This window comes from Acinonyx jubatus, chromosome B3 (assembly GCF_027475565.1).
Source record: "Acinonyx jubatus isolate Ajub_Pintada_27869175 chromosome B3, VMU_Ajub_asm_v1.0, whole genome shotgun sequence".
In the NCBI taxonomy this organism is placed as follows: domain Eukaryota; kingdom Metazoa; phylum Chordata; class Mammalia; order Carnivora; family Felidae; genus Acinonyx; species Acinonyx jubatus.
Genome location: NC_069386.1, coordinates 79,683,981 through 79,698,817, shown reverse-complemented (window position 1 = coordinate 79,698,817; position 14,837 = coordinate 79,683,981). Strand labels below are relative to the sequence as shown.

General features: G+C 36.6%; 1 protein-coding gene and 1 long non-coding RNA gene across 2 annotated transcripts in view; one reads left to right on the top strand and one right to left on the bottom strand.

The window, feature by feature from the left end:
* Positions 1-7,389, bottom strand: part of NUBPL (NUBP iron-sulfur cluster assembly factor, mitochondrial) — a 218,218-nt gene extending 210,829 nt beyond the window's left edge. The window contains exons 1-3 of the mRNA XM_015073708.3: positions 7,223-7,389; positions 6,520-6,667; positions 2,802-2,836 (exon numbers count right to left, since the gene is read on the bottom strand). Coding sequence (XP_014929194.1) covers positions 2,802-2,836; positions 6,520-6,667; positions 7,223-7,330 — 291 coding nt within the window. The 5' untranslated portion in view covers positions 7,331-7,389. The remainder of the gene's footprint in view (positions 1-2,801; positions 2,837-6,519; positions 6,668-7,222) is intronic.
* LOC113601282 (uncharacterized) lies at positions 7,305-14,475 on the top strand. The gene is made up of 2 exons (XR_003422450.2): positions 7,305-7,653; positions 14,148-14,475. It is a non-coding gene; the product is annotated as an uncharacterized LOC113601282 (long non-coding RNA).
* Positions 14,476-14,837: the final 362 nt, after the last annotated feature.

Sequence of the window (14,837 nt, the reverse complement as noted above, 5' to 3'; positions counted from 1 at the left end):
AAAAAAAAAAAAATCAAGAAATGAAAAACAAAAAAACACCTTCATCAGGATCATAGACAACGAAAGGAAGATTTTACAAACATGTTTAAAAACACTTGAGGATACTAAAGACTTCTGAAGAAATGAGCCAGGTAAAGTATTACTGCTTTTCCTTTCTTGTTGCCATTTCCCTATCATACATATAAAGCATTAAAGATGGATCTGCCCTCATCCTTGCTCCCTGAAAGAAGAAAAGAAAAATCACAAAAAAACAGAAGGAAAAAAAAAACAAACTTTCTGAGCTACCATCTCATCAAGACTGGAAATATTTAACATGAAGGAACCAACCCTTCTTTAACTATTCTTTTCATCATTTGCTCTCTTATTCCATTATTGCGTCACACTGACTTAAGACTCAAAGCTTTGGCTAAAATGATAACCAAATTAAAAGATCCCCACACCTACAAATTTATCTACCTTCCCAACCACTGAATCTTCCCTGTTTCCTCCCTTCTTTAAGCAAGATAAGGGCTCTTCTTCAGGGTAACTCAGTGACCTAATAAAAATTATTTTTAAAAATTTATTACTGGTTCTTACTTCAATATGGTTACCTAAACTCTTCAAATTCCCACTGATACAACAAGAGAAAAAATAGTTTAAAACTAAATAAAAAAACATAATCACACTAGAAAACAAAAAGAACCACCAAGCTAAGTAAATAGAGATCACCTTGGTGGCTCAGTTGGTTGAGCACCTGACTTCAGCTAAGGTCATGATCTCATGGTTGCTGAGTTCAAGTCCCATATCAGGCTTACTGCTGTCAGCGCAGAGCCTGCTTCAAATCCTCTGTCCCCTTTTCTCTCTGCCCCTCCCCCACCCTGTGCTCTCTCAAAAATAAATAAAACATTTTATTTTTTTTTTAAATTTTTTTTCAACGTTTTTATTTATTTTTGGGACAGAGAGAGACAGAGCATGAACGGGGGAGAGGCAGAGAGAGAGGGAGACACAGAATCGGAAACAGGCTCCAGGCTCCGAGCCATCAGCCCAGAGCCTGACGCGGGGCTCGAACTCATGGACCGCAAGATTGTGACCTGGCTGAAGTCGGACGCTCAACCGACTGCGCCACCCAGGCGACCCATAAATAAAACATTTTTAAAAGAAAAAAGAAAACAAAGAGGGTGACATTAGGAGGTAAGAGTTTTCACAAACTCTAGATCCAGGATTCTCAAAGATGAGCATGCCTCAAAATCATATAGATGGCTGGTTAAAACAGATTCCAGCTAATATAACACTGTGTCAAATATACTTCAATAAAAAAATTAAATTTAAAAATACAATGTATGGAAATACACACACACACACACACACACACACACACACACAGATTGTGGGACTCCACCCTCATGGTTTCTAATTCAGATTTCGGTTCGGCTCAAGATTTTGTATGTCTAACAATTTCTCAGGTGGTGCTGATTCTACTGGTCTGAGCACCACATTATAAGAACCACCAAGCTAAGTAAATACAGATCACTAAAAGGAACACTTTTTTATTAGTTCTAATTAGCATCCTCAGAGAGATTCAAATGAATGATACAGCCATTGTTTTTCTGGTATGTGTAAAATATGAAAGAGTTTTGGAAAACTAGAAAAAATACAATTTCTGAATTTAAAAATAAAACTCAGAAGGGCTAAATAACAACTAAAACCCAACAAAGCAGTGTGGAAAATAGTCTAAGATATCTTCCAAAACATATAGCAAACAAAAGACAAAGAAATGGAGAATATGAAAGACAAATTAACAAGCATAAAGAGTTAATACCTATCCAATAGGTACCTGGAGAGAGAACAAACACACCACTTAAAGTAAACAAGGAAGAGGCACCTGGGTGGCTCAGTTGGTTAAGTGTTCAGCTCAGGTCATGATCTCACAGCTCATGAGTTTGAGCCCAATGTTGGGCTCTGTGAGGACAGCTCAGAACCTGGAGCCTGCTTCGGATTCTGTGTCTCCCTCTCTCTCTGCCCTTCCCCCTGCTCGCATTCTGTCTCTCTCTCTAAGATAAACAAACATTTTAAAAAATAATAAAAAAATGAAGTGATCAAGGAAGAAGTTTCCCTAAGCTGAAAAAGACTCAAACCTTGATACTGCTTGGCTAACTTCCAAGCAGGCAAAAAATTTTAAAGCCAAAAACTGGACACATATTTATGACATTTCTAAACTTAAAATACATAAAGAAAACCCTAAAAGCTTTGAGGGGAAAAACACAGGTTATTACAAAGCAATATGAATCCTATTAGCATCAGACATTTTATTAGCATGTGAGAAGAAAAAGGAATGTTGTTTACAAGGTTCAGAGATGCAACTATTTTGAACCTGGAAGTCTACATCTAGTCAAACTATCAAATACAAAGGCAAAATAAAGACATCTTTGGAAATTTAAGAACTAAGAAAACTGACTTCCTGTCCATATTTATTTCCTACTTCTACTGTGAGAAATTATCACGTAAGTCCAAAATGGATTTCAATGAGCTAAAATTAAGGCGTTGACAGAGTTACATATGTTTTGGAAGCTCTAAGAAAGAATCCATAAACTTGCCTTTTCTACCTTCTAGAGGCTGCCTAAATTCCTTGACCCCTTTCATTTTCATTATCATTAAATGTTATCAGTACTTATGGCAGACTTTTTAGTTCCTTAAAGAAATACAAGTGACTACAGTTACACTACACAGCCTCTGACAGAGTAAATGAAAAATATCAGTACATTCTTTATCATTTCCCTAAAAAGCATTTTAATCAATTAATATTCATAATAATAAACACCTACCGAATCATTCGCTGCTAGTGCAAGTGCAAGGTTCACTGTAAGAAACAAAAAAGTAATTAAATTTAGTAATGTTCCTTCTACTAAACTTCAGTTTGCCTTTTAATATTTTCAATGTAATAACCAAAACATGAGAAATTTTTAATGTATCTCCCACACTGGTATAAAACAAAGACAAAGAAAGAATACAGAAAGTAAAAAAAGACAAAAAGAGACAGTAATATTCCAACAGCAATAGATGCCTGCCCTAAAATTAATATTTTAAATAATTCATTTTTATAATGTGATAATTTAAATAATCTACTTAGTTTTTTAAAAAAACAATCTTGGGGCGCCTGGGTAGCTCAGTTGGTTAAACATCCGACTTCAGCCTAAGTCATGATCTCATGGTTTGTGAGTTCCAGCCCCGCGTCAGACTCTGTGCTGACGGCTCAGAGCCTGAGGCCTGTCTTCGTCTCTCTTTGCCCCTCTCCTGCTCATGCTCTGACTCCCAAAAATAGATAAATGTTATAAAAAAAAAAAAAAAAGTTAATGGTACATAGAGTTCAATTATTTTCAAAAACATTGTGCAGAAAAAGTATCTACCTTTTAATAAAAATGTATATGATCTTACTGCCTTTGAAAAATAAATGCTGGTAATGCAGGAATTCTAAATACCTAACTCACAAATACCCCTATATAAAAGGCTAGCTCATTTTGCAGAGGAAAGGGAAGAAGGTCAAAGGTAAGGCAGTAAAACATGTTCCCAAAACTGCCTATTGCTAGTGAATCCCAAAACATAAAGAAGGAAAATAGTCTCAAAGCTACTTTTAGCCCAGCAATAGAGAGATGCTACATCTGAGATGAAGAGAGGTCTGAAGGTAAAACAGTTCCAAGACTGATAAATAAACAGACTCTCATACTGTGAATCACATTTCCTTAACAGAACAATGTTATAAATCATGCTGAGATGGTTTCCTTAAAGTAGCTAAGAGCATAAATTTTCAAGGTAGACCTGGTTCAAATCCTAGTTCTACCATCTTCTATTACATAACCTGGAGTAGGATATTTTACCCCTAAATCTATTTCCTCCTGTATAAAATGAGGATAATTCCTATGTCATAACCATTATGAGAATTAAATGAAAAACTGATACGAAATAGTTAGACTAGGCCATGACACTTGACTAATTTTTATAAATTACAAAATAATTCTGAATTTCAAGTACATCATACGTTAAACATAAACTAACTATTAAGCAGAAAGTTTTAGAGAGTGATTCATCTAGTGTTAGGGTCTTCTCACATTCATACAATGGAATCACAAAGAATGTTTGTATTCATCATATGTCATCATTGTAATCAAAAATATCTCGGGCATACATTTTCAAATGGGAAGAATTTTGAGATAGTTTGGGACAAGAATAAATATATATAAGGGAAAGAAATATAATACCAACAGAATTAAACAGAAACAACTTATTTCTAAGGTTTATGTATGTAGATAGAGCTGTTAGGAAAAAGTAAAGGCCAGCTCTCTGGGAGGAATGACATAATGCTAACATAACAAAAAAAAAGCAAGGAAGGGGCATTCACTGAAACACTACTATGTGTCACAACTATATATTTTCTCATTTATTTTCCTATTTAAATGCTGTGACAGGGGTGCCCCAGGTGGCTCAGTTGGTAAAGCGTTCAACTCTTGACCTTAGCTCAGGTCTTGATCTCACAGTTGTGAATTCAAGCCCCATGCTGGGCTCCACGATGGATGTGGAGCCAACTTAAGAAACATAAAATGCTGTCACATTCCATGGCAACAGATGATCTGCTAACCAAAAACAAAACTATGTGCTAAGTACTAACCTAAAGACCCAACAAATTATATTGTATAAAACTCAAAAAACTTAGAGATATTATCATGAAAATACTTTCCACCTTTAATCACAGAGATGCAAAAGGATTCACATCACTGAAATCAAATAAATGTACTCTAAATTTTCAAAAAACAAGAAGAGATGGATGCTAGAACCAAAGTCTAAAAGCTTCTATATTTTAAAAATGAAACATTAAATAGATGGATTATAGGCCCTTAGAAAAGAAGGTAAAAATGTGTAGCTTATAGCATTAATTACGAACATCACTAATCATTTTAATAATAATACAGTATCTATCAAATAGTAATATATTAGAGGCCTATTATTACTATAATACTTGGTAAATTTTAGTTTCTTCAAAATATCTGAAAAACTCTTCCACAATTAACTTCAGGTAAAAATGAGAAAAAATTGAACTAATAACACTATCTAGTTGGATTTGTACCTGGTTGTCAAACTATAAAACTGCTATACTGGGAAATTACTAAATATGGTTTCAAGTGAAGACAAGATCTCTAGTGATAGTCACAGAACTCTGTACTAGCCCTTATTTCAAAAATGTCATTGATTTCAATGGAACTGAAGGATTTTAAGGTACAAATGTCCCCCAACTTTAAGTTCAATAGTCTGAAAAAAAAAAAATGACTTCAAGGATCTTGCCAGTCTAGGGCTATACCAAAATCAACAAATAAACTATAATGAGGACAGTCATTTTCTAAATATCAAGATGGAGCCCAAAGCTGGCTCTGTTCTGGGCCAGGAGCCTGCTTAAGATTCTCTCTCCCTCTGCCCCTCCCCCACTCTTGCAGGCACATGCACAGGCAGTCTCTCTTCTCTCCTCTAAAAAAAAGAGAGAGAGAGAGAGAGAGAAAAGAAAAAAAAAATCATCTGCAAAAAGACAGTGGGATAAAACCTGAACTAGCAGCCATTCCCACTGAAATGACTGAAAATTAAGTATAAGGAAACAATAAGATAAAGAGTGTTTTATGACTACAAATTAATAATACAAGTCACCTCTGTTGTGCAGGTTTGGAAGGAGGGAAGTCTTTACCCTTTTACATTACACTGGAATAATCTTTTTAGCAATAAAAAATTTCTTTTGAAAAACTTTGGGAATATCTGGCTATTAGTTGTGGATGGTAACTCTTATTTCTGGTGGCATTTCTCCTATGGATTCTGAAAGCAGCACTTCAGTCGTGATGAAATCTACAAATAAAAAGAGCCACCAAAAACAAATTCTCTGCTCCAAGATTATTAATGTAAAAGATATAAAGATTAGGTGATATTTTAAATAACTGAAACAATGTTAAACCTTTCCAAGCATTTTCAAATATTAGATCAATGGTGATTTTATAATATTATGTTAAATGAAAAATGGACACAATAATGTAGAAATTCTCATTGCAACTGTGCAGCTATATGTACATTGATAGACCAGAAAAGAATATCAAAGAATAGAAATAATTTGTATTAAAGTTACCAAATGTTTAAAAAATAGTAACATCAACCGAATACTGAGCATTTACTACTTAGAAGACACTGGGCTAAGTGGTTAGCTTATTTAATTTACATAGCTACACTATGAAAAAGATTATCAGCATTGCCATTTGACACTTAACTGAATATCTGGGCAATCTCGTGGGCAACTGGACCAAGTTTTCCTCAATCAAGAAGTCAAACACGTGGCTATGTACCTAGTTTTTTCCAAATGCAAATCTAAGGTCCTAATCACTACCAACTCCTGGTACTAGGGAATCAGCTATTAGGAATTTCACAAATAACTCTTTAAAAATCAAAACTGGAATTTTAATGCTGCGCGGTTGCCAGTTGGCATAAATTCCTAACCGAAATCAGAATATCCTACAATACCTGCTGTAGTAGATTTTCCAACTCCACCTTTTCCAGAAGCCACAACTATAACTTGCTTTACACCTTGTATTGGTTTCTGCTTTGGAAGTCCTCGGGACAGGATTTGTGATCTTCTTTGTTTTAGGGTCTCACTGTCACCGCCAGATAACTTAAAAAAAATAAAAATTAAAAAAAGTTTTAAAATGAGCCATCTCCATTATCACGCTGTTAAAGTACAAATTCGGAGTTTGTAAGAGGGGTTTCTTTTCTAGGCTAATTCTAATTTCCATTAGTTCGGTTTTTCGTCCTACCTATTGATATTGATCGCAAAGGTAAAAATATACTGTTCAAGTTGAAATTTACCTGCCAGAATAAGCAGACGTAAAAAACGGAAAGTAAATAAACTGCCTCTGTGCAGAGTTAAGCTTTCTTCTCCTTAAACTATTTTCTAAATAAACCAACACAGAAAACAGTGTACAAGCCACACATCCATGTTTTAGGAATCTGTTGCATATCCCGCCTCGCCTCGGCCGGTTCTACTGGGGCCTGCTTATAAAGTGGGGACGTTCAGCCAACTGAGATCTCAGTCTGTCACCGAGTCAGTGGGGGCCCCGTTAAGGTCTGAGGAGGATCGTCGGCAAGAGGCTATGCCAGGGCACCTGCGACCCTGCCGCCCTAGCATCTCCGTCCCTCCCGCTTCCCCCTGTCCTGCAGCATCACGGACCTGGCGCCGACAAACCAACACTTGGCTTCGCCCAAGCGGGACACTGGTCCCACCGCCACCCCGAAGCGACACCCCACCAAACAAGAGCAAACGCTGCCAAGACCCCATAGCGCAGAACGCTGCTTTAAGCGCAGTCCGGAAACCGTCGCGGCCGGCGTGGAGTGATGACATCACGTAGTAACGCTCGGCTTCCTCCTCCTAGCGACTAGCCGCCTTTGAATTTCCTCAGCCCAAGAACGCAGCTTGTTAATACGAACATTTCGTAGCCAGGTACAAACATTTCACAGCAAATGTTTGTGAATGTCTTCACAGACCTCATCTATTTGGTCCTCACAGAAATTCTCGAGTAGGTAGATAGGAGACTCTTTACTAGCAGTAGCCTCTCTTCAGGGGTAAGAAACCAGACTGAGACCTGACCCGACTGAAAAGAGGTAGGAAATGGTAAAACTTGAAAATGACTCCAGGTTTTCTCACTGCGCAGACTATGGTAACTTAAACATTTCCACTGTTAACTTTACCTTTCTTCCCCCTGCGTGATATACAGTAACAGTCTGTGTTCATGTTTCCTGCTGTGTTGCTGACAATTCCTTTAAACAGAAGTGTGGTGCTTTGCTGGGCTTGGAAAAGTTTAGCTAAATCAGAAAGCAGGTCTAATGAAGTAAGTTTTGCTCAAGAAGGAAGTGAGACAAGGCTTGAGGGAGAAGGTGGGATTTATTTTGGTATGAGGAATGAAGAATTCTTACATCCAAAACTGATGGGAACTAAGGAAATGGCCGTAAGTGAGAAAGCCGATACAAAAACCCAGACCCAGCAAAAGGATCCTTTAGGGTGTAGGTTGGTTTACTCTCATGATATTTTCTAAAGTTAATTTTAATGTCTTTTCTTTTTTTGCTTCTTATCTGTAGAGAATTTGTTGTATGATCATTCATTTTTTTCTAATTTGACCTTTAATTTTTTTCTTTTTTTAAATTTACATCCAAATTAGTTAGCATATAGTGCAACAATGAATTCAGGAGTAGATTCCTTGGTGCCTCTTACCCATTTAGCCCATCCCCCCTCCCACAACCCCTCCAGCAACCCTCTGTTTGTTCTCCATATTTATGAGTCTTTTCTGTTTTGTTCCCTCCCTGTTTTTATATTATTTTTGTTTCCCTTCCCTTATATTCATCTGTTTTGGCTCTTAAAGTCCTCATATGAGTGAAGTCGTATGATATTTGTCTTTCTCTGACTAATTTCACTTAGCATAATACCCTTCAGTTCCATCCACGTAGTTGCAAATGGCAAGATTTCATTCTTTTTGAATGCCGAGTAATACTCCATTGTATATATATACCCCATCTTCTTTATCCATTCATCCATCGATGGACATTTGGGCTCTTTCCATACTTTGGCTATTGTTGATAGTGCTGCTGTAAACATTTGGGTGCACACGCCCCTTTGAAACCACACACCTGTATCCCATGGATAAATACCTAGTAGTGCAATTGCTGGGTCTAGGGTAGTTCTATTTTTAGTTTTTTGAGGAACCTCCATACTGTTCTCCAGAGTGGCTGCACCAGCTTACATTCCCATATTTTTCTTTATCTTTAATACGAGTGTCACACAGCAATCTCAAAGAATTATTGTAAGGATTAGGTAAGATATTACCAACAAAATACATTTAATTAAATAAACTCTGAAAATAAATCAGTTCCTTGCTTCTTCTCCCTCAATCTCACATTTTTGCTCCATTTGGCTTATCACTTTCTTATTTTGTGATATGTTTTCTCAGTTGATATTTATCCCTTTTTATCTGTTCAGCTTTTATAACTTGTAAACAAAGTGACTAATTTCTTCTTTGTGCGCAGAGGAGCAGAAAAAGCCAATGCCAAGAGAGAAGAATAAAGCAGACCATAAGAGATCATGTGTGCACAGAGGGAAGGGAGAATAATTGCACTGATTCATAATAGCTTTGCAGTACCTGGTTCTAGTCCATAATGAGGTTCAGCCACACATCCTATTCATAGATCCATGAGATATACTTACAGCCATCCAATAAATTCTCTTTCTGCCTTGGCCTACTTTGGGTGTGTTTCTGTGTACTTATAACTATGGTAACATGTATATTTGTAATTTTTATCAAGACCCCCCTGCAATTCCTTGTACCTCATATAGCCCTTCCCCATTTTGATAAACTATGTGCCATCATTTTATGAGACATAAACATGTTAGAGAAAAGAGATTGTTTCTTTGCTTTTTGAATTTTGAAAATTGAGACCTCTAAGGAGAATGGAGACAGCTCTGGCAAAGGCAGTACATTTGGCAGAATTACATGGTATAAACACATGGTTTCTCACCTATATAAATTAGAAGTACATTTGGCTGCAAGTAGCAGAAAACTCTACTTGTCTTAAATAAGTAGGGATATATTAGTCTCATATGAAAAGTTCACAGATAGTCTCTTCAGGTCTGATGTAGTGACTCCACTATGTTATAATGACCCAAATTCATTCTTTTTGTTCCATCATCATGTTACCCTTATTTTGTCCCCTCACAGTCACAAGATGGTAGCTGCACTTCCAGGCATCAAGGATATGTTCCGCACAGGAAAAGAGGGAAATGAAAAGATAAAAAGCTTTTTCTAGTGAGTCTTTGTTTTTTTGTTTTGTTTTTAATTTGGGAAGAGAAGTCACATACACACGAGACTGCGTAGAACATGACCACGCGTAAAAGCAAGAGAAGCTGAGAAATGAAGCGTTTACATATCTTTAACCTACAGAGTAGAGGGCAGTAATGGAGAAAATGATTGGAAATGGATATTGAATAAACCAACTCAATATCTGTCTTAGAAAGACTATATAAAAATTTCTGGGATTATGGGGAATCAAGATAGAAAAAAAGTGAGAACTTAAAACATTCACAAGTTCTTAAGCCCAATATTGGTGGTTGGATAACCCAAGAACATTCCCTCAACCCCCAATTCCTTTGCCACATTGAACTATAGAAGTTAGAAATGCAAATACTTTCCTAGTCTCACTTGCTAATTCTAGACATAGTTCTGGGCATGTATGGCATACTTCTGGACAATGTGATGTAAGGGAAATTTTCTGCCTTCTGAGAAAGCTTTTGCTTTTTTGATAAGATAGATCATAATTGGGGGAGCCTGGGTGGCTCAGTCGGTTAAGCATCCAACTCTTGATTTTGACTCAGGTCATGATCTCATGGCTCCTGAGTTCGAGCCTCGTGTCAGGCTCTGTGCTGACAACAAGGAGCCTCCTTGGGATTTTCTGTCTCTCTCTCTGACACCCCTACTCGCATTCTCCCTATCAAAATAAATAAGTAAATATTGAAATTACTTTTTAAAAAATAGAACATAATTGGTGCTACTGCTTTTTCCCAACTTGACCATTGACATGACACCCGGAGTGTGGTAGTCATCTTGTATACATAAGAAGCATAATGGTGACAGATACAATGACAAAGCCAACAGCTAAGGTAACTAAGTAGAAATATGTCAGAAGATGAATTCTTAGCTATATAGTTAAGCTGCTATGCCAGTCCTGACATGCATCTCTAGTCATCTTGTTGTGTGAGATAATTGCTTTAACTACTGTTGGTTAGGATTTTTGTTATTTGAATAATCAGTGGCTATTATAGCTCCTAAGACAGAACCTGATATATATACTCTGACTACCTCTCTCCTGTTGAATCCCAGTAGGGAAGGGGAGCATAAGAACCTGAAATCAGTTTAAGGGATGTGAGAACAATAGAATCAATGCCCCCATTACAAGTTAGAACTCGATGTAGTATCAGGCCCACAGAATAAGAACAGTTGAATGTTGTGTGAAGGCAGACAGTCTGAGAGAACTTCATAGGGTTTGCCTTCTACAAGCAGCCACAGGAGGTGCTGAGGGAAAGCTGATCTTTAAGAGATCTTAAGGTCAAGAATAAGGGAAGACTTGGTAACAATCTGCTTGGTTAAGTATGTGGTATCTCAATTGATGCTGTTATAAATAGATAAAAATCTTGAGGATTAAATTCACGTCACCATGTGGACATCTGGACACTACATAGGCACAATCCTGGTGTCTACCACTCAAAGAGAACTTTATAAATAAATATTGTTCAAAAAAAGAGGATTCTTTTGAATGTGTACTATAAATAGGGTAAGACTTCATATTATTTTCTAGAAAGCATGTATTTATATCTGCTAGATTTTACACACACACACCCCCACCCAAATAAAAGATCCTCAGGTGACCATGGACTCACTGAATGTTCAGATTCCCACACAGAGGCAGTCAGCTTCATCCCCTGTCCGAAAGCCACACTATCAGCTGAGAACATGCTTCATTCCTTTGCTCAACTTACTAAGGAAGAAGAGGGTGTTATGGACAGTTTCCTGTCTCTGTTGACAATACCAACTAAAGCTTAGAAACTAGTGCCTTCTTTTAAGATTATTGTCCCCAGCTGAACCTTTTATCCTGCCCAAAGTGTTCACTGAAAGGAAAACCTCACCCCATCAATGGACATGTAAATGACAACCCTATTAATTGATCCTACTTTGTCCCACAGCGTGATTTGCTTCCAAATCTCTATACTTATGATGAAACATGAAACTGTCTCTTACCTACATCTAACACAAATTTTCACACTGAAATATAAAGTATTTCTGCTTATGTAAATAGCTTCTCAATGAGTCGGTCTCTCTGTAGGAAACCTGGCCTAGGAAGTTTTCCCAGATATCAAAGACTTTGCTAGCCTTTCAGTACCTTAGCTCACATAAACTAAGGTGTTGTCAAAGAAACTCTCCACTCTTATTTTTAAAATTGCATAAAGCAAATGTATGTATACTCTTAGACTGGATAGGCTTCTGAGAATAGAGCTCCAAATGCCTAAAAATCCACCTCTAGAATGAGACAGGATGGGTTTCTAAATGCCAATATTCAAAGCTGAAAAAATCATGGGTGATTTGACATTTGAATTTCTGATTTATGAGATTGAACTGAATCCTTGGACAAAGGTCACAGGGCTCAAGTTATAGCTGAATATATTCTCTGTTTACTGTTTAAAGCTTCAAAGAAGATCCTATCCTGAAATAGAAGCTACACAATCAGAATTTAGAAAAAGTAGTATTGTCACACAGGCAAATACTTGCTATACCCAGGGCATTAGTATTCCCATGCGTTTGCTTTTTTATTTCATTTTCTCCAAGTACTAAACCTGTGTTCATTCAGCCAAGTCCTTCCTACCCTTCAAGTCTATCCTAAAGATTAGAAGACTTAAGTCTCTACAAGACATTGACAAAAACTTGCTTCATTCTGTATTCAGAAGAGAATTTTCCTGTGCACTTTAGAGAACATACCAAGGACAATGACAAAGCAGAGCCCATCAAGATACCAAAGCTTCACATCAGCTAATGTGAAATTCTATTTTCTTCAGGGAAAAGGAGATAATATAGATTTTTGTCTGTGGTACACTGCTGCCAAAATGTGAGGATGTCCTCTATAATCATGTGGCTTACATAATATCTTAGTTAGTCTACTTGATGTTCTGATAACCAAATCTTGTCGATTCATTTATTAACCTTTTCTACTTAAGGTTTATTAACCATATATACAGATATTATACATGATATGTTATAAATATTGCAGGCACGAAATTTGTTCAGTCCATTTATAAAAGTGAAGTACTCCTGCCAAATCACTCTAATTTCTCAAAATACATCTACATTCTGATTTAGAGCAATAACATGGAAATACCATCATCAAGAGTCATAATATCAATTTGATCCAGGACACACTGGCAAACTTCAAAATATGAAGCTTCTCTTTGTCTTCGGCCTTCCACACAGCTCTTAAGCTGCTTGAAATGTTCCAATGCATACCAACCAACCTTACAGGCAGTATTTGGGTCCATTTTCTGCTGCATCTTAAATAAAATAGGATTTTCCTAACCACCCACGATTCAGGCTAATGAACTTACTTTAAATCCTATTAGAGGCCATCTAGGAACCATAATTCAACAATCTAAACACTATTGAAGTGATAATCACTAATCTCCTCCATCTCAGGCTTTTCCAATCTTTGCTAGTCTTTAAAACACAGATACAAATGTTTTTGCATAGAAAACATTCATTTGGGGCATAATTATTCTAAGTAGTTTAAAAACTGGTATTTTGAGTTGATTAGGAATACAAAGAGTTCTTTTGATTATTGGATGAAGTTCTATCAATTACTCCAAGTCAAAGACTTTATTATATTAATGCCACATTGAGTCTCTTTTGAGAATTTCTAGTCATGTGCAAGAATTACGGTTTTATTTATCCAAATCTATTTATGTGGGGGAATATGCTGGCAATGTACTGTTGAGAATGCCATTTTTAATAGATACCAGTTACCACTATAACAAAATCAATACCATTTGCTGATGCAGTACACTGTTTGCTGATGAAATGTATATATAATTATATATTTCTCTAATGGTTTTCTGAAGTGCAACTATTTGCCACTTTTCAAGGGTCTGATATAGGGCTCTCATATCATAGGTGAAAGCACTAAACAAAGAGCACAGTAGTGGAAGAAGAAATAATGTGCTTAGTAGTTTACCCTCACTATTTCATGATGCTGTATAGCTCACCAGAAATTCTATTAAGCCATTCCCACCAATTCCTTCTGGATTATAGAGAAAATTGAGAATGATCTCTTAACAGGCATCTCTCTCTTTGTAACTTATGTCATATGTCACATTAATCTTTTTCTTCCAACAGACTCTAAGATGGTCCAAGATGATCCTTGTCTCTTGGTGTTCACAGCCTTTTATAATCTCCTTCCCTTAAGTGTGACCAGGCCCTGTAAATCAGTTCTAACCAACAAAATATAACAACAGGGATAGAACATCACTTCTGTGATTACAATACATAAAATTGTAACTTCTGGCTTTCTAGGAGACCTCCTGGCTGGCTCTGGCAAAGCAAGCTGCCATGTTATGAACTGCGTATTGACAAGGCCATGTGGCAAGGAAGAGCTGACAGCCAGTGAAGAACTGATGCCCTCAGTCCAACAGCCTGCAAGGAACTGAATTTTGCCAATAGCCACATGAGATTGGAAGTGGATCCTTCCCAGTTGAATTTTCAAATGAGAACCCAGCCCTGGATGATCTCTCGATTGCAGCTTTGTGAGAGATCATAAAGCAAAGGACTCAGTTAATTTGTACCCAGATTCCTGAGCCATAGAAACTATGAGATAATAAATGTGTGTTGTTTAAGCTGCCAAGTTTATGGTAATTGTTATGCAGCAATAGATAACTAATACTCAGTAATCCAGATTTTAGTAATAATATAGTGAAAGTATAATTTCTCATGGGCAATTTTTTTAAATTATTGAGATATAATTGGCATATAATGGCAATTCTTTTTTGCCATATAAAAATATGCATATTTTGTTAAGAAATTAATCCTTTGTGTATTTTGAACCTATGTTGAGAGTTTTATAATTGAGGATTAATAATTACTTGTTATATTAATTACCAAACCTCATAGTCTTTTAATATGAGATACACAGAATAGACACATGGAGGCAGTAAATTGAAGAGTGTCTTTGTCTCACAAATCAAGTTCCATTTTTCTTAGTAACAA